Below are 25,309 nucleotides of genomic sequence, written 5' to 3'. Positions count from 1 at the left end.
ATATTTTCATTTTCCATGACCCATGAACTTGCAAGCATTTCATAATATAGGGTGAGATTGACTATGCCACATTAACTGCTCAAAGTGGATACAAGTCTATTTTTATTTTAATTTCCTTTACATCCTAGTTTACATAAGAAAATGGCATGTTTTACCTATCCTTCTCTTCCCATATTAAAATTTAACACTGTTATATTTTTATTTATGATTACCTGTCTCAGATTTTCCTTACATTCATTGTGTCAGCTTCAGAAAAATTATCTCTAGCAATTTTGAACATTAAATTACTTCTAGAAAGCCGTACTTGAATGCTTGTGAAGATGAATATTTGAACGTATTTTTTTATACATGCACTGTTCACCAGTGAGTAGATAAATACATGATGGGTTTCTTTTAACATTTCACTTAGCTTGCTAACAAGAAGCAATAATATATATTTTTTTCTTTGTCAAAATCAAGTTCTCAGATTTTTCTTTATTTTTGGACCCCAAGAAATTGTAGGTTGTTTTAAGTGTATTGTTCTACAGTTGAATTAAAATTCGGAAACTAATGGACCAAGGACAGACCCCAGAAGGGAATGTGGGTTTGACCTAACAAAAGATGTTTTGTTTCATGAGCAGATTTTGTCTGTAGGATACCACTTTCTTGTGTTCTTTCTGAAGTATATTTCCCAAGTAGATTGCATTATGCCGGATCACACGGCATGAATTTCTCTACAGATAGATTGATCTGAAAAAGGAGAATTGCCCATTTGGCCCAGTAGCAAATGTTCTATTATTATTTGGCAGTCACGGCTTAGACTGTAGCCCTGAGAAAAAAGCTGCTCTGATTCACTGTGTTACATACAAACAATCGAATATAAGTGGCTGCAAGTGAGATCATAAGGAACCCCTGCTTCCTACAATTGCCCTGATGGCATTTTGAGGAATAGATCTCAGCTCTGACTAGATGCTCTGTTATTATGGGAAGTGCTAATTAACCGGAAGTGCTAATTAACTTTGACCTTAGAAAACAGGTTTCTGATGAGAGGAAGGTGTCAAGAATGTACTAACTTTTAATTTGTTGCTAAGACACAGTTGACATTGATCTTCAGCCATTAGGTCAAGAGGATTCCTATTAAGCATACATTCCAGGGTATAATTTTGCTGTGAAAGGCATTTATATTACAATTACTACGAGGCTGTTCCAAATAAGAAAAGTTACAATTAGAGTTTATCTGTCTCAATGCCATAAATGTATCATATTATTTAATGATTCTTAACTACATGTATGATGGGGATTTTGATTGACATATATTTGCAGAAACAAGCAAATATGTCTTAGACTATAAAGCATGAGCAAGCATGTTTATGTGTACATCTGCATCTGCACATTGTGAAGTCGAATTTATTTATTTTTTATCATTTTTGAAGAAGGATTATCTCATTAGTCTAAAAAAAATTATGCATTTAGTAAAAGTAAGTGAACTAGTAGTGGTGTGACTTGTTCACACTTACCCAGTCCAGGTAATCAATAGTTAGGGATCTACAAGTCCACTAATTGTAATGGCAGATTCAGTACATTTTCAGGGAAACAGAATCTGAGACAAAGTTGAATCTGAAAATAAATATTAGAATCACAAATTTAGACAGAAGAAAAACTACAAAGCTAATACAAATTGCAGTATGGATACAGACCCAAAGAATGTATTTGTAAAATTATTACTCCTGCAGGTAACAATGTCTAGAGGGCTTAGATTTTACACAGAACTACAACAAATAACAACTGAAATGCTACAATGATTGTGTTGGGGCAAAAGAAATTAAATGATTTGAAGATGTCCATATCTATAAAATGATATAGGGCCCAAGATACAGAAGACATTAATGAGTCAAGAATATATAGTTTAACTTTTAAGCATTACTTGTGGCAGAATAATATAAAATAGAAGAACTGTAATAGGGAGCTAGAAAATATTAAAAAGAAAATACATAATATTTAAAAGGTAAGGAATGATGAAAGCTAAGACAAGTATGATATGATAGATTTAAATTGAGATATCTGAGTAACAATATGAAATAGAGATACGCTAACTAGTGTATTCAAAACAGAAATTAAAAAAATAGTATTGTCATGGTTTCTGTAGAAGACACACCACAATATCAGAACACTGAAAATCAGAAGTAATGGAGATACACACACAAGTATTAGTCAGAACCAGTACAGGTTACGGTCAGAGTAGGACCAGTCACCGAGGGAATGAGTCGTGCTCCTGCTTGGGACAGTGATATCATTTTGTTGAAATGTTACGCATGAGGGAACCCATGCTGACGACAAATGAGTGAAGTAGAACAAGTTGATGATAGCTTTGCAAACAAAACTTTAACTATATGTATGTATGTATATATATTATATATATATAAGTTTAAGTATAAATTTTACTCAGAAAGGAAACTATTTACAGAAATGCTGCTTTTAATGTGGTACCATCAACACTTTGATTTCTTTTCTGCAAGTAGAGAAAATCTTTTATTGTTTTCTTACTTAATCTTTAATTCCTTTAATTTTTTTCTTTATACAGAGCATTATGGTGTACATACGACTTTATAGTTTTTGTGCATCATTCTGCTGACTCGTAAAGTCAAGATATGATAGAATCAATGGAAAAAACACATTTTTTTTTCTGGGTTTTATCTCAAACAGGCACAAATGGCATTTCCTCTGAAGGTCCTAATTTTAGGAACTAAATGTTAAAATGTATTGTACTTCCTAGAAATGCCACTTTTAAACAAAGAAAAATCAACTTATGGTATGTGTCAATGTATGCTTGAGTTTTTGCCAGTATTAAATTATTGGAAAAAATTATGACTTAATACCAAAGTGTCACCAGGCAGTGGTGTTGCACATCTTTAATTCCAACACTCAGGGAGGCAGAGGCAGGAGGATCTCTCTGAGTTTGAGGCCAGCCTGGTCGACAGAGAGAGTTCCAGGACAGCCAGAGTTATATAGAGAAACCCTGCCTCAAAAACCCAAAATGATGATGTTAATAATAATAATAATAATATCAAAGTGCCAATGTACTTTCTTTTTGTTCTGATAATTCTCTTTTACATGTAACATCAGAAGAAAAATAAGGATCTTTGAATTATATACAATATTGAAGCAGTGTTTAAAAAATACTTCAAATGAAGCACAGCATTTGAACCATAATGTTGATATATATACGTGTGTGTGTATGTATATGTATCTATACATACACAGATGCATATATATAAGTATATGTGTGTATGTATGTGCATATATATGTCTGTGTGTATATAAATATATACATGTATGTATGTGTATATGTGTATATATACACTCTATATGTGTGCATATATATATATATATATATATATAGAGAGAGAGAGAGAGAGAGAGAGAGGAAGAAGGTGGACGAATAATGAGGGCTAGGAGTGTGAAGAAGGAGAGAGGGGCAACTGTCCCCATCTGGTGGCAAAAATGCCCAACTTCAACTAGATTCCAGGGCCCTGATATAAAAACATCAATAAACACGTTGATACAGTATTCAGTGTGGGAGGAGTTCTGCCTTTTCCGTAATAATAAGCTTCTGAAAATGCCAACTTATTGTGAGATGTAGCACAGCAAAGGTTGATGATTAGAACAGCATGTTCATGGAACAGAAAGGAGTCGACAGCTCTAGGGAGCAGAGAGATCAGCATCAATGTCACCTGGCCAGAGAGCTGCAGCTCCTTTCAACTGGGATTTTGTTCACCATGCAAAGGATTGGCTCTTGATGTAATGCATCTCTTTTCCTAGATGTCTTAGTGTGGAGCAATGATCGAGTTATTCGCTGGATACAAGCAATTGGACTTCGAGAATATGCAAATAACATCCTGGAGAGCGGAGTGCATGGCTCGCTTATAGCCCTGGATGAGAACTTTGACTACAGCAGCCTGGCTTTATTGTTGCAGATTCCAACACAGAACACCCAGGCAAGCAAGCCCCTTTGTACTGCACTTCACCAGATCTTGGTTAATAGGATAACAAATGAAACCTTTAGAAAATTATAGGGCTGTGAATTTATTGTTGTTTTTACTAAATTTACCTTAATTAGCACATATACACATAATAAATAAAATGAGGTAATGTGAATACTATATATATTGAACAGAGTGTTGTTTATATTGGGTTAGACATATATAGCTCCTCAGACATTTTCATTTTGTTTTGATAAAATCTTCTAAAATAGCCTGGCATGGTGGCACATACCTTAATCCCACTGTTCAAGAAAAAGAGGCAGGCAGATTTTGACCTTGAGGCAAGCCTGGTCTATACAATGAGTTCCAGGGATCCAGGGCCACACATAAAATCAGTCACAAAGAAATTATAATAATTTCTTCTAGCTTTAATAATACAAAATATATTATAGTTACCTACAATTGAATGGATTCCTTGCAGCCTTATAACTTTGTGCCCACTGAGTAGCCTTTCTCCCAGCCCCTATTCTCTCTATTCCATTAACCACAATCCTACACTCAGCTTCTGTGAGCTCAAATTCCATACTTGCCTTACATTATGTGTACATGTCTCTCTGTCCCTAGCTTGTTCCATTTAATATAATCATATTTTATTTCTGTCACTGGAATTTCAATTTTAAGGTAATAAGTTGCTATGAAAACATAATCTTAAAATTAGAAAGGCAGGGAGGGGATGGAGAGATGGCTCAGTGGTTAAGAGCACTGGCTGCTCTCCCATCTGACCCAGGTTCCATTCCCAGCACCGACATGGTTGCTCACACACGTCTGTAACTCGAATTCCAGGGCTTCTGACATCTTCCCACAGACATACATGCAGGCAAAATACCAATGAACATAAAATATTTTTTTTAATTAGAAAGACAGAGAGTTGGAGTTCTGTGATATAGCCCCCTACCTGAATCCATATCTCCTCGAAACAATACCTGTGACTGATGGCCTTTGGTCTCTGATAGGCTGGCCCTTCTCTTTACATATTTAATTATACTTACATTTAACTGATTGTTCTGGTGATCCCTAAATCTGGAGAGGTGTATGATTCAGCAGAGTTCCACGTAAATTCAAATACCTCCGATTTACTGTACAGTCCATAAAATTAATAACATTTTAAGAGCTGTAGCACAGGAATCCTTACATATATGAGGTTTAAACTGGGCAAGGTGCTGCATGCCTGTAATTCCAGCACTTTGGTGGCTGAGACATGGGAATCACTAGTTTAAGGCCAGCCTGGGATAGTGTCTTCTACCTTAGTGTTCACAGTAAGATTTTGTCTCAAAACACAAGCAAACAAATAAGCAAAACCCAGGACATTTTTTCTAAAGTTTCAAGTCTGTGAACTACCTGTTACACTGGATAAAATCCAATGCAGTACAACTTTATTTTGTTTTTAATATTTAAACAGTTTAACATGACAGTTAAAGTTTACATAAAAGGCTTAGTTGGAATAAAATAAGCATTTGAAGTAAAAGCTTCTTGACTGCAGCCATTGATGCAAGGGAACTCTCTACGAAAACATGTTTCATAACACATCTTCAGATAAATAAAACCTTTATGTTTATTTAATAAAATGTAACTTCAGTGACAGTGAGTTTGATTTGATGTCAACAGGCAAGGCAGATTCTTGAACGCGAGTACAATAACCTCCTGGCTCTGGGAACTGAGCGGCGACTGGATGAAGTAAGTTGTTACCTCACATTCAGAAGTATCTTACAACTTAAAATAGCCTTCCCCAGAGAAGGGCACACAGATCGGTTGTCCAGTACCAAATGGTCAACCCTAAAAACATAGATGCAAGCACTATCATACAAACTGAGGGATTACACGTAGGAATACATATATATATGTATATATATATATGATATTGCATATATATATATATATGCAATAGCAATTATTGACAAAAGAAGCCATGAATTTGAAAGAGAGCAAGGAGGGGTGTTAGGGAGGCTATGGAGGGACTAAAGAAAAGAAATGTAATTACATTATAATCTCAAAAATAAGGAATAGGCCGTGAACTTGAGGGTTAGAGCATGGGAGGTGGTGTAGAGAAAAAAGGGAAGGGGAAAATGATGCAATCATATTTTAATGTTTTTTTAAAGTATCGTATAGCTTATATGAAGAATGGCAGCAGTCCATGCTTTGAAGGAATAGGGCTTGCAAATTAGCAAGTTTTATATGTAGCATCTAGAAACGTTCTCATTTGCTCCTAAATTTTAAACTTAAAATATTTCTTAGTTTTGAAATTTTATTTAGCACTGAGATTCATGAATGTTGTCACTTTGGTATGTAGCCCTTAAAAATTAACTTAAAGTAAGACGTTTCCATGAGCAGTGACCATAAAATTTCAAGAAACAGTTCGTTTTAATTTATCGCTAAAACCACTAATATGGATAAGTTCAACTTTTAAATAAGGAATGTGTCTATTTTCTAAGTGCCCTTACATCTTTTCCAGAAACTTTAGAATATTAAAAAGGAGAGAATTTGGTTTTGATAAATTAGAAAATTTGTAATTTTATATAGGGATGTTTAGTTTTCTTAAAAATAAAAAAAAATCTTAAGAATTGTAGGCTATAATGGTTATATTGATTACAAGATGCCCTGAGTATGGTATACACAGCTCAAGTGATTTGGAAAACAAAGAATATGTAAGAAGATATCTGAAATGAGTAAATGAAATAGAGATTTGTAATCTCTACAATGGGCAGATACTTTAAGAGAGCCCTACTGATCATTTTTTAAAAATAAAATCTTTCTGGGAGAAATTAAAAGAAAACGTTGGGATAGAGTGGAAAATAGAGACATATAATTCTTGTGGGAAGTACTGGTGTTCCCTGGCTGCAAAGACAGCTGTTGAAAATGACTTTTATGAAAATGTAGCTCAGTGCAAAGAAGGTGCCTAGAAAATGCAAGATCCTAGGTTTAATCCAGTTCCACAAAAATGCAAAAAATTAGAATGAACTTGGAAATTCATAAAATACAGCAATAGTTCTATATTCAAAAGGACAAAGTAGATTACGTTGCTGTTGTAAACCCATGGTGTACTGAGCAAAGGGAATTTTAGAAATTTATAAACATAACCCTAACCAACTCTTAAAATATTTGAAGTATTCTCTGATCAGGATGATGTATATTTTCCAAAACACAGTCAAAGAGATAAAAAGATACTTTAGTCAGTGAAGTGCTCCCTATATAGACATGACAACTTGAGTTTGAATTTCCACTACTAGTTTATAAGGCCAGAGAAGACTCCACACAATGGTGGTTTCAGGCACTGGGGCACTTGAGACAGATAGACCACTGGAGGTGCAGCCAAACTAGTTGAGTAATCACAATGTATGGTAAAAGGCCCTGTATCAAAAATCGGCAGATAATGATTAACAAAAATCTCTGCTCCTCACACACAAATGCATTTGTATATAATGAACACCTATGAACAACACACATGCATACACTATACACACGCACATGCATGCCAGTATGGCTAAATAATAGCAATTCTGTAACTTCTTTTGTCCAGTGTTTGAATCTGAGCAAAGCTAATGACTGAACAACTGGTCTTTACTATATAGGGAATTTACTTTTGTTTTCTTTTGGCCACATGCGTATTCTGTTGAACTCAATTGAGAAGTTCTAATGTATGTCTAAGAACTCGACTTCAAATAAAAAGATCCGCTTTGGGGGCAGAGAAATAGCTCAGCTGTTAATAACATGCGCTGGTCTTTTGGAGAACCACAGTTCAGACCCAAGCCCCCATGCCAGGCAACTCATACCTACCTTGTATTCCCAACCTCAGTAGATCTGATATCCTTTTCTGAGCTCCACAGGCCCGGCACACAAACAACCCCACACACAAAGACATGTACACATATTTTTTTAAGAACTTAAAAAAAAAAAGATGCATCTTAACCCTATCTCTTGGAAACGTTTTCTTAAGTTATTGCTGCAAGAATGTCTAATTATGTTCTGCAGTTATTGCTTTGTGTGGTGAAAGAAAAGTGGAAGAGTGTCATGACTGAGACCTTTGCTCACTAATGAAAGAAAATCAAAAACACCTTACCTTGTATATTAAAGAAGTCATATAGCCTTAAAATGTAAGATAGGGGTTTACATAATTGATAAATATTTAACTGAAACAGCACTTCTCCAAGAATATAGAAGTCAGAGAGGCCGTTAATGCATTGAAATATATTGTTTCTTTTGTTCACCTGTGAACATTGAAGTTCTAAGACAGTATAAAACAAAATCACTTTGGTACAGCATATATCACTTAACTTAAAAAAATTACCAAATAAAAATGTAATTTAGGTATTGATAATAGGGGTGTTAATATTTAAGTTATTTAAATTTTCTCCCAAACAGACCTTAAATGGTAATTAAATTGACACTCAATATAAGATATGCTATATTGTTCAAACAGAACCATAACAACTTGAAATGAATAGTGTCAATTATTTCTCTACATGTCAGAATAAAATCAAGTGAACAAATTTCACGTGTGTTGTGGAAGGAAGGGTGCTAGTTAGACCAGAAGTAGATGGAGCAGGTCTCTCATTTTCACAAGTGTGGTCAAAGAACATGTGTGGCTATGTAGCTTCAGGAAGCAAGTCTTGGAGATCTTAGAAGATAATATCTATATAGAATGATTTATACACTTGTTAGAAATAAATGCACACACAAAATGGTGAATTGCATGTTTCTACTTACTAATTCAAAGGAAGATAGTTGCCTTTGAACAGGTACTTTATGTATACAGAAAAAGGAAAGCTATTATTTCATTGAGACATAACAGAATTAGTGACCAGAACTACATCACTTTTTCTTTATTGAAAATTCATATGTGCTGGAGAGATGGCTTAGTGGTTAAGAACACTGGCTGTTCTTCCAGAGGTCCTGAGTTCGATTCCCAGCAACCACATGGTGGCTCACAACCATCTATAATGAGATCTGGTGCCCTCTTCTGGCCTGCAAGGATACATGCAGACATTACACTGTATATATAATAAATAAATAAATCTTTAAAAAAAGAAAGAAAGAAAATTCATACATTGTATTTTGATTATACCCACCCCTCCCCCATCTCTTCCCAAACATCCCTTCCAAGTCATATCAACACAACTTTGTGTCCTCATTCTTTTTTTTAAACACACAGAATACAATTAATGATACCCATATACTTTGGGATTCATGGCCATCCAAAGTGGTCAAGCTCCCAGGGGTACGGACCTTTTGAGAAAACTAACTCTCCCTCTTTCAACAACTATCTGTTATCAATAGCTCCTAAGCCATGGGTGAGACTTTAGGGTCACCTCTTTCTCCATGCTAGAATTTTGTCTGGCTTGAGCTTGCTCAAATCTTTGGCCTGCTATCACAATCGCTGTGAGTTCCTATGTACAGCTTCCCTGATGTGCCTGCAACACAACTTCATAGTAGTCATCTACTACCTCTGGCTCCTGCAATCATTGACTCTTTCTTTTACAATGATCCCTGAGCCTTGGGAGAAATGGGTGTGATATTGATGTCCCATATAAGGCTTAACATTCCACAGTTTCTTATTCTCTGTGCCATGACCAGTTGTGAGTCTCTAGTTAGTGCCCATATACTGCACAAAGAAGCTTCTCTGATAAGTTTTGAGAGCTACACTAATCTATAGGTAAAATAACGAGTCATTAGGAGTCAGCTGAGTGCAATACCCCTTTAGCAGAGTGATAGTAGGTTCCCCCTTAGGGCCTATATTCTGTCTAGCTGCATGTTCCTGGCCCTGAAAATGGTGCTAGGTCTGAGTCCTATCTTGTGGATCAGGCCTTACATTCAACCTAAAAGTGTTCGGTTACTTCCACAACGTTAGTGCCACCATCGGACCAGGGGTGGCGTGTTTTGTCAGGCCACTGATTGTTGCCACTCACAGGGATTACAGCTGCATACAACTGATTGATGATTATTTTTCTCTCTCAGTATCAATACTACATTATCGAACTATAAAAGTTAGACAGTAGGGATGAAGTTTCTAGACGAATTCCAGCTTGATCTCACCATGTTTTGTGATTCACATATCTGGTGTTTTCAGCAATGGGGTCTTAATATCAAGTTCTGGAGAGTAACCAGGAACAGTGTCATTAGCATGTAATGTTTATTAACTAGAATCAGCTTTTGCTTATAGCATCACCTGAAAATCAATCAAAGGTGTTAATTGAAATGATGGAGACCAGGCTGCAAAGGATTTTCAAAACAAATCGAGTTAATTCATAATCACCTAAAATCTGACAAATCATTTCTTATTAAGGTTATAGCCCATTGTATCACCTGCTAACCAGTATGTCTCTATAGATTTTTGCATACTATCTACCTTTTGTGTACATGAAACTTATATTTGATGATTACTTGACTCAAGTGCAGTCTACTTAACAACTGATGCAATTAAGTATATCATCTCATTATGAAAAATCCATTAGCACAAAGTGTAACCAAATAAATCCAATGTTCCATTTAGATTAAAAAAAAAAAAAACCTTTAGTATTTTATTATTTCAAGAAGGTTTAAAGCTGACAAACTTTAGATTTGAAATCATATTAAAATTTTATTTAAGAAACATTTCTGTCATATTTACTGTCTCCTTCTGGAAAGAATAAAGGAGTTCAAAGTGAAGCAAAGCATTCCTATGTGTACTTGACAGACTGAATTTAAATAAACTGTTCCATGCTCCTGAGCACACAGATGTAGGGGCTGCAGCCTATTTGTTTTCATGACATCAAATTGTGACTCTGTGCTGGCAGAATGATGACAAGAATTTCAGACGTGGATCGACCTGGCGAAGGCAGTTCCCTCCTCGTGAAGTACATGGAATCAGCATGATGCCTGGCTCCTCAGAGACATTGCCCGCTGGATTCAGGTTAACCACGACATCTGGGCAGTCAAGAAAAATGACGACGACGGATGGTACAGTGGTTTTACATTTCTCCCTATGAAGTAAAATGCTTGTTTAGCCGAAGCTCTAGAATTCTTCAACTTTGCATAGCCTTGTGGCCTTGATTCTTTCCTTGAGTTGACTTGCTCTGCTTGAATTTTACTTTGCTTTTTAACAAAAAGAAGACCATTTTTAAACTGCCAATGCATGAATCCATGAGAATTTATACACATTTGAAAAATAATTTACACCCCCCAAAAAAAAAACAGTTCCACTAATGTCCACATCTAGAAAAAAAAAACACATATATGCATGATTAGTGTTTCTTTACTCTTCCATTCTCAAAATAAATAATCCATTTAAAATGGAGGTTGGATTTGAAATCAAACCCTACTTGAAATGGGAATCACTGTGCTGGCACTTTTATGCATTGTAATAGTACAAATTTTGTTTTATCCTTCAAATTCAGATTCATCAGATATATTTTGTCTCTGACCAGGTGGAAAGCCTTAATAAACAAGCACAAACATGAGAAGAGAATCAACACACACACACACACACACACACACACACACACACACACACACACACACACACAAAAAAAAAAAAAACCAAAAAAAAACCAGTGATTTCCCAATTGCATCTCTTTCTGTGGACTTTAGTATTGTGCTCCATCATTCACAAAATAAAACAGTCATTTTGGAGAGACAACTTTGAAATAGTAATCACAATCCTCAAATCATTTCTGTTTGGTAGGCATTAAATAAAAATAGTCTTTCTCTTGTTACTAAGATAATAATCTAGACTCTTCATTTCTTTTCAAGCTGTTATGGCAATTAAAATACATCTGAGTATGAAGTGTCTTTGATCCACATTTCTTTTAGCCTGTTAATATTTTGGAACTTGTTAGCAAGGCTCATGAATAATTTAGCATGATTAAAATTAGTATAGGAGTTTGTCACTACATGGGGGGGAAAACCCACACTTCACAATACTGAGTTCTCTCAGAGTAATCTTTACAACAAAAGCAGGCTCACCCCGGGGAGACGCTGTGTTACAGATTTTATCTAAGGAGGAATACACAGTGACTGGAGAGCTCAGCTGAGTTGCACTCGGGTAAATTTTCATCAGCCCCTGGGTCTAGAGAAGAGGAATGTGAGAGGCTCCTGTCCGAGAAAAGATAGTCTGCTAATATGGTCAGGATCCCTTTATGTAGGGAAAATCAATCTCTCTCCTCGATGGTGTGAGAACCTCTAAAGCCTTCTTCTCATTTGCAGTTGCTTCATCAAGGCTGCAGAGGCTAGACAACTCCACTGTTCGCACATACTCATGTTGACCAGCCACTCAAAGGAGGCAGCACTGACCTGCTGTGAGTAGTTTCTCTTGGCTGACCCACAACCAACCAACAGAAAGATGGGATTGAATTGACAGAGACTAGTCAATATACCCCATACCCTTTGGTATGACCTAGCAGTACAGAGGTGTGATCACCTGCCTCATGGAATCTTTACATCATTGTAACTCTTCATCTACTGTCTTCTATCATTATCTGTCTTCTGTGGTTAGCGGTCTATCTGTTGAGGGCCTGCAACTCAGTCATTCCACGTGAATGCATTGCTAAGCATATTCTTTTCAGAAGATATTTTATGCCGAGCCCTGTAGAGTTTTATTAGTAAGAGTCCAGCAGTTGAAAGAATCACAGATTTCAAGTGTTTGTCTTAGAAGGAAGCCAAGATAGAACAATAGGAATTGTTTATGCAAGTTTACAGTCAAATAGTGTAAGGGACAGGAAATTAGATGTGGATAAATATTACCAACAAAGTTGGAAATAAAAATATTGAATTTCTAATGTCTTATTCTCCATCACTATGATTTATATTTGCTGAAATCAAGTATTAATTTTAAGAATCTGGGAAATATCACATAGGAACAAAAATTAGAAGAATTGGGAATAGAAGTTGCATATAAGTTTGTTACATACACCTAAGATACAAGGCATTTGTAAGATAAGGCATTTGTAAGGAATTACTAATCAGTAGAAGATATTGCTTTATCTATGTAACACAGAATTTTCTTTTAAAACCTTCTTATGAGTAAAACTGGTTTCCTAGATTTAGGAATTTCAAAGTTTTGGAAATTACTTTATCCTAAAATTTGGATATGCCAAACTACTCTGTGGTTTTCAATAAGCTGATATTTGGGAAGAATATTTTTAACGCAGTATGTGTACCGAGCGGTAGGATAAGGATGCAAAAAGATAGTGCAGCAATTTGCCTCTTGCTCCTTATTGTCTTAGAACAGGATCTCTGCACAACATATTGTTGTCTTTGGAGACTAATATAGGAGCTGACATCTTACCTTGCCTGGGTCACTAACTGATGGAACAGAAAACAAAAAAAAAAAAACATTATTTAATTTCACAAAAAGCTACTCTAATATACAATTTTTTATTGTGATATATACTATTTGGTCTCATAAGGCATGGCTTACAATATATAATTATATTGGTAAGTAAGAGACTTTCCACAGTACTCTTTATAATAGATTCAACATATAACATAATAGTTTTCTCAGAAATTTAATAATTCACCAGCTTATAAATGACTAATACATTCAGTTGTGCTTGCTGCTTAGCTCTAGGCTCATGGGTAGGATCAATCTTGAACTATTTGCATTTTTTTTCCCTGCATGTCATTCTAGTTCATATTTCTTAGTTTTGAACTTTTAAATGGAATAAAAAATATTTATGAACAGGATAATCATAGGCATTTTACTTTAATTTTGGTGAGAAATTAAAATGACTGTCATGAACAATAAAGTACAAACATACTTTTATTTAATCTTATTGTGTCAGTAAAAGTAATTGTGAGATTTTCCTCTGTGACATCACGGCTGTCATCTGTGGCAAAATATATACAGCTGACATAGAAACTTCAAAATGTTATATGTTTTGTGTTCTGTCGTAATTAAAGAAAAGCATCCTTTTAAGAACTCTAAAATATATGAACTAGAATATAAAGCTATCCTATGGAATAGGTCGATTCAACCTAATTTAATAATTAACAAATTATAAAAAACTCAGAAAGCATTCTGACATTGTGTGTGATTCTGTGTTTCTATTTTAGCCATACTTTTGCCAAAGTTGAATAAATCCTGCTTAACACTTCTGTCATAAAATAAGTGGAAACCAGTGAATGTCACACCATCGACTATTCCTTACATCCCAGACAGTTTTATTTTTTTTCCATTGAGGTTTTAGAACTGACCTGTGCAGGCTGCATGGGAGTGTACCCTAGAGTAACAGGGTGGGAGCCACTGGCTAGGAGATGCCAGTGAACTCATGGTGTACATTTCCTTTTACAGACATCATCTTTTCCGTCTACACGACCTAAAGTGTACTACTGCCTATGAAGACAAACGGAGAAAGCCTTCACAGAGACTGAATTCTAAGGAAATAATATAAGGAACGGTTTACCAAACGTTAAACATGTGATTTTGGGGGGGAATCGGATAATAAGTTTGGTTAGTTTACGATGATTGTAATAAAACGCTTAAATCATCTGAAATATGAACATCACCCACGTCATAAACTCTGTACATCTGATGCTTTTATGAGATGGAACTATTCATTTTTTCATGTTGTAATATAATAGGCCTTTATGTATTACTGTGTAACATTTCTTTTTAAATGTGTAAGTCTTCTGTAAATGGATATAAATATGATTTTTTTAAAGAAAAATAAAATATATGGTTCATGGAGTCTCGAGTGCAAACATTGAACAATTCCAAGTCCTGTTTGTATTTTACCATTCCTCCATTTTTACGGTTTCTGAACTGTAAGTCGAATCAGTACGTTTCCTGGAAGCGGGTTTCATGCTTCAACCTGCCGCTCCTTCCAGTCTGTCAAACCTGAAAGCTGAGCACCTGCCTCTGATCATGTAAAATAAATAAATAAATAAAAATAAAAGTTAAAAAAAGAGAGAGAGAGAATGATTTAACCTGGACCTGGAGCCAAAAAAAAAAAAAAAAAAAAAAAAGACCTTTAAAGGCAATCAGGGATCTGATGTCCTCTCTCTGTAAAAAAAAAAAAAAAGCACTGTGATGCCTCAATCTCCTTTTCAACAGAAAACAGAGCCAAACTGTTTACAAGCATCAAATGCAATGATTTTAAAAATTTATATCAAGAAAACCATTGTCTAATCTTGTTGCCTGTGGATCATGAAACACACACACACACACACACACACACACACACACACACACACACACCTTTCTTAAGAACCACATGTTCATTCAAATACCCCGAACTGCCAGCCAGCACTGGACAGTGAGTGTCAACCACTGTAGAGTCTGAGGCCCATCTCCACTAGGGAAAAAAAAAATACAGACCCCTTTAGCAAACCCCCTCTCATCTCCCCCGTTTTTAAGATCACTGTTAACAGGGCATTAGCCAGACTCAAGTCTAAGCCTTTAGCTGAAATGACCTTTTTGTGACGTCCCTGAATTCATTTTCATCAGAGGAAATAAAGACAGAATGATTGACATATATAGTGTATAAAAAGTAGAGAAGAGCAATTAATCTCTTCCTTGTGGCTTTCTTTGGTGGTGTCACTCTTGTTTATTCCTTGTTTATATGGGAGATTTCAAAGTGAAACCTATTTAACAATACCATGGATCTAACTGCTGTTTTCTTGCTGCTTGGTCTTATTATGCAAGACCTGTCATTAGTAAATTCTTTTTTTTTTTTTTGTACTTTAATTTGTTATATTTGCACGTACCTTTGTTTTGATGTCTGTTTTTGTTGAACAGATTCATTCAAAAGGTAATGGTAAAAAAAAAAACTTTCCATTGTCAATAAAAAAAAAAAATGCTTCCAGTTTTCTGCTTAAGCTTTGTTTTCTAGTAGCGTAATATTTAACGATCTGCACGAATTACAAAGAAAATCATTCAGTGATTTTTAAGGCTGTTTTATTCAAAATCGAGGCTGCCACTAGAGGGAGGTCTAAACTAGCTTATGGAAGTGCTTTGCATTAAGGAAAAAAATGTTGCTTGAGTGAAACCAACGTGAAAGGACTTGCTAAGAGCAGGTAATGAAGAGAAGAAAGTCATCTAAACGAAATACAAGAGAAACCATGATACTCATAGGCTAGAAAGATTTGTATTTATATTTATAGACCAGTGTGGCAATCAGGTTTGCAGAGTTGTAGTGAAGTATTTCTGATAATTAATTTATAAAGAAGAAAAAGGTATCTTGGCCGATATTTTCGGATGATTCAGCTCAAGAACCAGCAAGTCTGCATGCTTTGGGAAATCAAGTGGGGTGGAATGGCATGGTGGGAAGTATGTACTGGAGAAACCTGCTTGTCTCATGGCCACAGAAGATAGAGAAAGATGATGGGGCTGGGGACACAGAGTCCCCTTGGGAGGGGCACACACCAGTGAGCTAAGCATTTATTCCCCATCATCCTCGTCGTTACCAGGCACTCAGCACACAAAGTTTGGGGGACATTCCATATTCAACTCTAACAACCACTCACTCAGTCATCAAAGTCAGTTTTTTCTTTTTGGAAATTACATTAAAAAAAATTACTGGTGATATATACTGGGTCCTACAGGGTGATACAAAGTATTCAACTACTCTCCTCAAGAAAATGTAAAATACACTGTAATGTATAGAAAACTGTAGTCAGATTTGAAAATCAGTTTCATGGATTGAGCTTGTATTTCAGGGTGGGTTTTTTTTTCGTTGTTGTTGTTTTGTTTTGTTTGTTTCTTGTTTTCATTTTGACCACCAACATTAGGATCAAACCCTTTCAAATACAATTTTATATAAATAAACCTACCTTTTGATGTGTAAAACAGTTTCATTTATATCTATTTAGTGTATTTTTATGGGGAAAATAAATTGGCACACTCTTTAAGTATTAAAAGCACTTTTATTTTCATTTCTCAAATGTCTTACAAATTTAAAAATTTCATAAAATACAAGATCATACAGAATCCATTTACATAAATTTTAAGTAAGGTCACATTTCTTAGATTGTATTATTGCTATCAATGACACATTCAGTTCAAAATATTTTGGATGCAATTTGGCAAAAAAAAAAAAAGATGGTGAGATTTAAAATAGGAAGTTATTTAATTCTTCTCCCCAAATTTTAAGCAGTCTGATGACTAAGTTATATATTTCATTCCTCTATTTTAGCCACATGAATGTGATCCCTGTCTCTTGTCTATAGTGGACATGAATTTCCTCACTGAAACATAAGAAACAACTACTTCTGAAGTGTGATACACTTGGTTTTATTTTTGGTTTTTTGTTTGTTTTGTTTTGTTTTTTCAAGATTCCCACAAATGGAAAATAATCCAGTCCTGTTTGCTGAGGTGTCCCTTCAGATCTGATAAAGAGGAATATCTACAAATGGTCCAAACATGAAATCTTTACTCAATCCTTAGATCTGCCTGAGTTTATAACTTGCAAACAAAAAATGCTGAATTCTGTTAAAATATCTGACTCATGTGGGGAAAAATAATGAATGGTATTTTAATGCTGACATTAAAAACTGTTGATTTGTAACCCCTACAGTTTTGATAATGTATACAATTTACACATACAATGAAAAATTTAAGGAACTTAACAGCTTCCAGTTATAAAATATCTATCCAGTTGGTTTAATTCAGGCAACCAAAATAATTAGAGATGATAAAGATATTATTTTCAGATTTATCAATGAAGAAGGTAGCTTAATCAATAAATGTTTCATTTGAAAAGCCATTTATTATCTACGCAGCAGTCCAAAGAGGCCTAAAAAGATAGCTTTTATATAAGACACACATAATTTTTATGACAAGTAAATTAATCTGTTTGTTACTTTTCACCTGTATTTTGTGTAATTTGATTCTAATAGCACATTGTGCTCTTCATAGTGTTTCTCAAAAACTGAAGAACTGAGAAATTATTCTGAGAACTCTCAATGATTCAATGAACACAGTATACATTTTGGATTTAAATATATGCTCTGATGAATAATACATGTAGAGCTCTAAGCTAATTGACTGTGTCTTTCTATTCTAGTTAATGGATATATTTCTATAACCTTATTAAAGGCTCATTTTCAATTTTTTGAAAAGGCTCAATCATTTTATAGAAACACAGATGGAAATGTATGTTAGAGTACAACATTTAAATGAATTAACATGATTTAAAGTTAAAACTTGTAATAAAAGTAGATATTTGGGGTTCTCTTGAAACCCAGAGGCTCTTGAAATGTAGTACAGCCTCTCTCCTGAGCCATGTTTCTCTGGGGCCTACTATGGCTGTCTCCTTGATGGAACACATGATTGCCAGTACTTAAGGCTCTCTATTGTTCGTAAAATCACTTGTTAGTTCATGTGGCTCAAGGATCCATCATAAATTCATTGATCTCCTGGAGTAAAGCTCAATGGAAGAGTGCTTGCCTAACATGCACAAGGCTTTGGGTTCAATCCAATAAGAGAAAAAAAATGCTAATGTGGAGCTAAGTATGGTAGTAAATGCCTCTAACCCCAGTAAAAAAGGAGTTAGAGGCAAGAAGAGCAGAATTTCAAAGTCAGCCACACTTACATAGCAAATGTGAGGCCAACCTAGGAAACATGTGACCTGGCCAAAAAATATAGGAAGAATAAAAATAAAAAATAATATAAATAAATAAAAGAGAATGGTGGACTCGTTGATATTGCCCAGAAAGTCTCTTGATTTTTAGAATAAGATGAAAACTTCCAAATTTCTCTGTATATCATCCTATTTGTCACTCCATTAAATTCGTGTGTCATTTCCCGAATGCCATTGGAAGATGAAAGCATCAAGATGCACACAATCAGCTATGGCAAGGGGATTCGAGGAGCCTTCATCCCCACAAAAGATTTGATGGTAAGTTCTCTAGTTTCTCTGCCAGACACAAGCCTCCCCTTACCCAGTAACAGACAACATAGAAATGGTACTCCAACCAGGGGCCCTGTGTTGCTAAGCAACCTATTCTGTCTAAATGATTACCTAAAAACATGGTGGTCATCTTAAAAAAAACATTAAACAACATCTGAGTTTCCATAATAACGTTTAAATGATATTCTGACTTTGATTTGAGTTTAGATTTTGATCAAACTGTGGCTGATTCTTATCTCCGGGAAGTGTGTTTATGTTACACATACTTCCAATTAAAATGTGTTTGTAAGGCACAGGAATTTATAAAATCATACGCCAAAGACATATTCGTTATTATGCAAGATAGAATAAAATGATCCATGTTACAGGAAAGAGGTAACAATGAGAACTGGTTCACATAATGTAACACAAAATATAGCCTCTTTCATGGGCTGCTAGACTGATTTAACCCTAAGGCTCACATTTAAGTTGAGAAGGAATTCTTTTCAGCTGCTTCTTTATAGAAAACAAGCAACTTAAATCCAGCTAGAAAATTAAGACAGACTGACTGGAGATAGTAAATAAAAATCACAAGGCCTGTCTCAGCACTTCTTCTATGTGACCAAAAATGCTGGGGTCCTCAATAGTAGGAGTTACCTGGAAAGAAATGGACAATGTCAAATGGTCATCTTCCCTTGAACTTCTCTAGGACTTTTTGTACAACAAACAGTGACATCCTTTGTTTTAGCACTCATCTTTTTGTGTTGTGTTTTGTTTTGATTTTTTTCTTGAGGTGGGGTCTTGTGTAACATAGGTTGGCTTCAAATACCTTACAAAGCAGAGGTGAGTCTTGAGTTCCTGATTTGCCTGACTTTACTTCCCAAATTCAAGGGTTGCAGGCCACACGATGTATAACCCCATTATTTCATAAAAGACAGACAAAAATATGTAAAGTAGGAATCTTCAGGCCCAATAATTAAAAATTTATCTTTTGTAATAGTAAAGGAAATAGTATGTTTAGCAAAATTGTTGGTATTTCCACATAGTCTCTGGAATTTTTGTTTTGTTTATTCTGAACTTGAGTCAGACAAATGATTTTTAATATTGTATTACATTTTTGATGGAATTATAAAGCATATATAATGAAATATAATAATATATATTGACATTGAAACATGTATGTACTTGAATCAGTCTAAAGTTTCCTAAAACAGTTGTCTCTCTTAATAGTAGAAATAATTAGCACTGATGTATTAGAGCATTTTAGACTTCTCAAATACTTCAATTTCTCCTCATGGATGGTCATTAGTGATTATAGTGAAGCAATATATGCATTTAGTTCAAAGGAATGAATTTCTGAAAATCTGTTTGAAATTTTCAAAATTGCTAAAAGCAAAGCTCACACATCAGTTCCTATAAGCAAAGCATATGACTTTAATCAATATTTTTTTTCTCAAACTCTCATTCTTACAAAGAATGAAGATAGAATTCATGGGGATAGAATTCATGATTGAAAACCTTCAATTAATAGAAATTTGCTTATGCCAAACACATGGTCAAAATCATTTCAGGATTCAGCATTATAGGTTCTGAATTATTTACCTTATATGGCTTGCCATTGACCAAGGCAGACAGTGTAGACCGTGGAATTTTGCCAGACCTCGTTTTGGGTAACTGTTTGACAAAAACTGCATTTCGAAAAGCAGCCACGGGGCCAATGCTCTGCCTAACATGTTTCACAATTTCTTCCAAAACTTGTTCTTCTGTTGCATTTATATCTAGGGGAAAAATGAGCTGGTAAATGACAAATTAATGCCAATCATTCCGACCCAAATGGTCAGGGAAGATAAAGATGGCTCACCTTTTTTTAACACGCAGAGTGCTAAGGGAACGTGACCTTTCAAAGGGTCTTCCTTGCCAACCACAGCACAGTCAGCCACAGTGCCATGGGAAAGGACTGACTGTAATAAGAAAAACCATGTCTTTAGAATATATATTATTAGAATGTAGATGCATGTAATCTTAATATATAAAAAAGGAGAATCATGAAATCCAAAGCTGCTTTCCTGGAATTTCCTGCAGGGTCACATCATTTCATCTGAGGCAAGCAGTTAGGATCCACATGGTAGTTACTGAGGGCTGACAGTAACAAAGATAAATTGCTTGGCTTACCTGGAAAGTAAAGGGATTGTTTCTTCATCTTAATTGCTTATTAATGAAGTCAAAGAAAATGTATTGTGGGTACCATATGTAAACAGAGCACATAGGCCTTCTACTAACAGGAAGCCTTTGGGGTATTTGACTGGATATCAGAGCTGTCTACTTAATAAGTGTACCTTTCAGGGGGATACAAGATTGCCCCAAGACGAAGAAGTGAATTTATTTTTGAGGAATAATGGAACATTCTATTCAGTGGGTAGATCCTTCCACCTCCGGAGGCTATTCCAGCATTTAGGGGAGATTTGCCATGAACAGAATCCCTGGTATTAGGCTATCACCACTATAGGGAATAATTTCTATTGTGCTCACCCTAAGTCTGTAGGCTATACAGAACAATATAATTCTCTCTCTAGGATCACAGTCTTATTTACCACAGGAAATATAGGTGCCTATGGTTAAATTATCTGCTTAGGTGGGACTTACAAAAATATTTGTGCAAAGGGCCTCCTCTGAGACTGATGTATATTTGAGTATTTCCAAATGTATAAGAGAGAATAGTCAATAATCTTGATACAAAGCTCATTCTCCAGAGCTTTCTGCCTTCTATTCATTGATTCAACAAATACTAGATGCTTTCTAAACTACAGGCTACTGTAACAGGCTCAGGGAAGAGCAAAAATGCAGAGTATTGTACTGGGTCGTTTTCTGTGGGTGAAAGTTGTGTAGCTTGGGCAGTTTATGGGGCCCCTGGCAGTGGGATCAGGATTTATGCCTAGTGCATGAACTGCCTTTTTGGATCTCATTTCCTGTGGAGGGATACCTTGCTCAGCCTTGATACAGGGGGAGGGGCTTAGTCCTGCCTCAACTTGGTATGCTAGACTTTGTTGAGTCTCCATGGGAGGCCTTGCCTTTTCTGAGGAGTGGATGGGGGGCTGGAGTTGGGGGAAAGTGAGTGGGGGGAGCAAAAGGAGGGGAGGGAGAGGAAACTGTGTTTGATATGTAAAATTTAAAAAAGCTTTTAAATAAAAAACAGATTAGCTACTTTGAAGGAACTGAAATTTTAACGTGTTTGAATTTGTAAAGACTATGGGACCTTTAAAGTTATTTAAGATCTTGGGGATGAATAATAAAGGAATGGTTATGGCTCAATAGTGATGTATTTTAGTGTCAAGTTAACAAGGAGTCAGTGGTACTGGGTGGTTTTGTGTGTCAACTTGACATATAAGTCATAGAGTCATCAGAAGAAGGATCCTCTGCTGAGGAAATGCCTCCTTTAGATCCAGCTGTAAGGCATTTTCTCATTTAGTCATCTGTGGGGTAGATCCCAACCCATAGTGGGTGGCGCCATCCCTCCCTGGGCTGGTGGTCCTGGGTTCTATAAGAAAGCAGGCTGAGCAAACCGTGGGAAGCAAGCCAGTAAGCAGCTTGCTGCATCAGCTCCTGCCTCTGGGATCCTGCCATCTTTGAGTTCCTGTTCTGACTTCCTTCAGTGATAAACAGCAATGCTGAAGTGTAAGCCAAATAAACTCTTTCCTCTCCAATTTGCCTTTTGGTCACAGTGTTTCATCCCAGCAATAGAAACTCTAAGACCAATATTTCATGGCTCTTAGTCTACCAGAGAAGAAAGATATTAATAAGTCATCATGAATGTTTAATTTTTATTACCATGTATCGATAAAAGGGATAAGGTATCCAAGGAAATGGATTATGTAAATGCAAGGTAACACTGAAGGCTGCTAACGTCACCCAAGGATACGGACCTCAAAGACAGTTTCCCTTAGCATAAGGCAATAAGAAGATACGGGTAGACATTTATCAGGCAAGGAAGAGGAGGCAAGGGAAAATATCATTATAACTACACAAGATCAATTCAGATCAGAGAGAAGTGAGTGAGGCTAGAAAGCACAGAGCAGAAAATAATGATGGTAGCAGAGAAGCTGCTACTTCCTGAATGGGAGCTCTTTGGGGGATTTAATTCAATTTTTATTTTAGCTGCGCTGAAAAAAAGTGCAGCAATTTCAGGAAGAAGAAATGCAAAGTCAGAGTGAAATTTTAAGGTATATATTTAGAGTAGGCATAGAATTACAATAAGTTAAGCAGAAAGTAGAAAAATTCCACATAGATCATGCTCTCATGTATACACAGCCTTCCTGACTCACCTGCACCGAAGTAGCATATTTGTTACAAATAAAAAACTAACATTGGAAATTACCACTACTTGATTCCATAGTCTACACACTTGTGCATCTTTGTTATAATCTATAGGTTCTGACTATTTATGACACGTACCACCACTGTACAATACACAGAATAGCTTATTTTATTAAAGTGCCCTGTCTGATCATCCATACTCTATTTCCATGAACCCTTAGTAACATTAATCCTTTTGCTCTACCCAAATTTCCTTTCACAGGCCCATAAAATTATGACAATACTGTTTCTATTTTCAGATTGTTTATTTTTATACTTAGGAATAGGTTCTGAGAAATACAGACTTACTTTGATTTCATTACAGAGAATAGCAAATTATTGAGGTAGGGAGGTGTCAGTTTAGACAGGGTAACACTCTAAGGGCCTTATAATATACTAATGCTGGGGTAGTAGATTAAAAATATTATATTAGGAAGCAAAGCAGAAAACATATGACAGTATTTTGGATCTGTGGCATGAATTATCTAGAGATAATAATAAAAACCCTGTGGGGTTTGAACTTGAGTTAGATGGCAATTCAGGTTTGGGTTTTTTTTTTTGGGGGGGGGTTGTTTTGTTTTTTGGTTTTTTTTGGTTTTTTTTTTTTTAAGCTAGAAATTGTTAGGATTAAGAAAAAACAGCATATATTGCCTTGGAGACATTCCCTTCTGATACCTTGAAGACACATAAGTAGAGGAGTTGTATCCAGGGATCTGAGAAGACTCATACCTGAATATCACATTTAGATGTAATTAATGCAAAGATGGCAATGGAAGCTGTAGACACAGATCATATTATTTAGGAAGAAAGTAGCGAGAAGAAAGTTTGACAGGCATAAGGAACACCAACATCTAATGGACACACGTAAAAGAAGCAACTGGTAAAGTCGTAATAGCCAGAAAGATGGGGGTAAAACAAAACACAACAGAATTCGGGATTCAAATATTTGTTGTTGGTTTATTTTATTATTTTCCTTCACGAAGCCATATTGAAACTGCTTTCTCTTTTCAAAACTCTCAGAATACTCAATAAATACAAGATCCTTTGGTAAAAATCCAATGTGTGACCTCACGAAGTCCTGACTGGATATACAAATCATTGCTGCATTCCTTCTCTGAACTCTGGGGTTGTGTTTCCATGCACACAGTTGTTAACTCCTACAAAGGCTGAGAATGGCACATCGTAAGTAAATGCTTAAGAAAGGCATTACTTATCTGTCTACACTATCTAAAGAGTTCTGTTACAGACATGCTGTGTAGTCTGTAAGCCAGCATATTCTGCCACGATTTCAGTTTCTAGTCTCAAAATGTTCCAAACGGCTTCACATTTTTTATATATATATATTTTTTTTACTTTTATAGTTCATATGTTGAAAATACAGAGATAACTCACTGCCTGATTTTTTTTTTTTGGTAGTTACTATAGTCTGTTGCCAGTCATGATAAAATAACATACTCCTAGTAAGGGACATGTAGATTTGGTAGGCGAGATGATGTAATTTTGACTTGATGAATGAAGAATGGCTATTTTCCTTGGCTAACTAGAGTTGTTTGTCATCAATAAAGTGTTCATTGGTGCCCCAAGCCTCTGCAACCCAGTTTTGTAACATGATGATGTAATCTACTCAAATGATTTTCATTTAAAATAGTATCCAGATATTTTGCTGCCTACCCAGTATGGCAATGCTACTAACTAAATATAAATATCAAACTTCCACATTATACTTTTTCCCATTTAACATTTAATTTGTTTCGCTTTTCTATCTTTAATGGGGCAATGTTTTGAAATGCTTAGGAAATTATTGATTGTTATTTTAAGTTGCAAGGTTAATTTATGAATAAATCATATAATTCCCTGGAATATAATATCAAAGTATTTCATTCTATTTACTCAGATAAATTTCCAGTTTGTAAGATACAAAGTCATTTTCCAGAGACATGTCAACTCTAAATAAAGTTCATTATAATGTTGAATTTATGCTTTTCAACCATTTAATATGCACTATAAAGGAAGAGAGGAGGATTTGTTGGTTGCTCTACTAATAATATTTGCATGGTAAATAAAGGTTTTAGATGGACAATTTAAAAGAAAAACATCAAAATACATTTTGACAATTTCTGAGAAAAAGAAGTCGATCAAAGC

At 35.4% G+C, this 25,309-nt stretch overlaps 2 protein-coding genes across 2 annotated transcripts in view; one reads left to right on the top strand and one right to left on the bottom strand.

The window, feature by feature from the left end:
* Ppfia2 (PTPRF interacting protein alpha 2) overlaps positions 1-12,363 on the top strand; it is a 442,290-nt gene extending 429,927 nt beyond the window's left edge. The window contains exons 28-31 of the mRNA XM_059245722.1: positions 3,799-3,974; positions 5,625-5,693; positions 10,787-10,949; positions 12,195-12,363. Of these exons, the coding sequence (XP_059101705.1) occupies positions 3,799-3,974; positions 5,625-5,693; positions 10,787-10,949; positions 12,195-12,253 (467 nt within the window). The 3' untranslated portion in view covers positions 12,254-12,363. The remainder of the gene's footprint in view (positions 1-3,798; positions 3,975-5,624; positions 5,694-10,786; positions 10,950-12,194) is intronic.
* A 6,932-nt stretch (positions 12,364-19,295) lies between these two features.
* Positions 19,296-25,309, bottom strand: part of Acss3 (acyl-CoA synthetase short chain family member 3) — a 199,845-nt gene continuing 193,831 nt past the window's right edge. Inside the window, exons 16-18 of the mRNA XM_059245803.1 lie at positions 20,679-20,778; positions 20,420-20,595; positions 19,296-19,474 (exon numbers count right to left, since the gene is read on the bottom strand). Coding sequence (XP_059101786.1) covers positions 19,406-19,474; positions 20,420-20,595; positions 20,679-20,778 — 345 coding nt within the window. The 3' untranslated portion in view covers positions 19,296-19,405. The remainder of the gene's footprint in view (positions 19,475-20,419; positions 20,596-20,678; positions 20,779-25,309) is intronic.

The sequence above is a fragment of the Peromyscus eremicus genome, chromosome 18 (assembly GCF_949786415.1).
Source record: "Peromyscus eremicus chromosome 18, PerEre_H2_v1, whole genome shotgun sequence".
Lineage (NCBI taxonomy): Eukaryota > Metazoa > Chordata > Mammalia > Rodentia > Cricetidae > Peromyscus > Peromyscus eremicus.
This window is presented reverse-complemented; position numbering and strand designations above follow the sequence as displayed.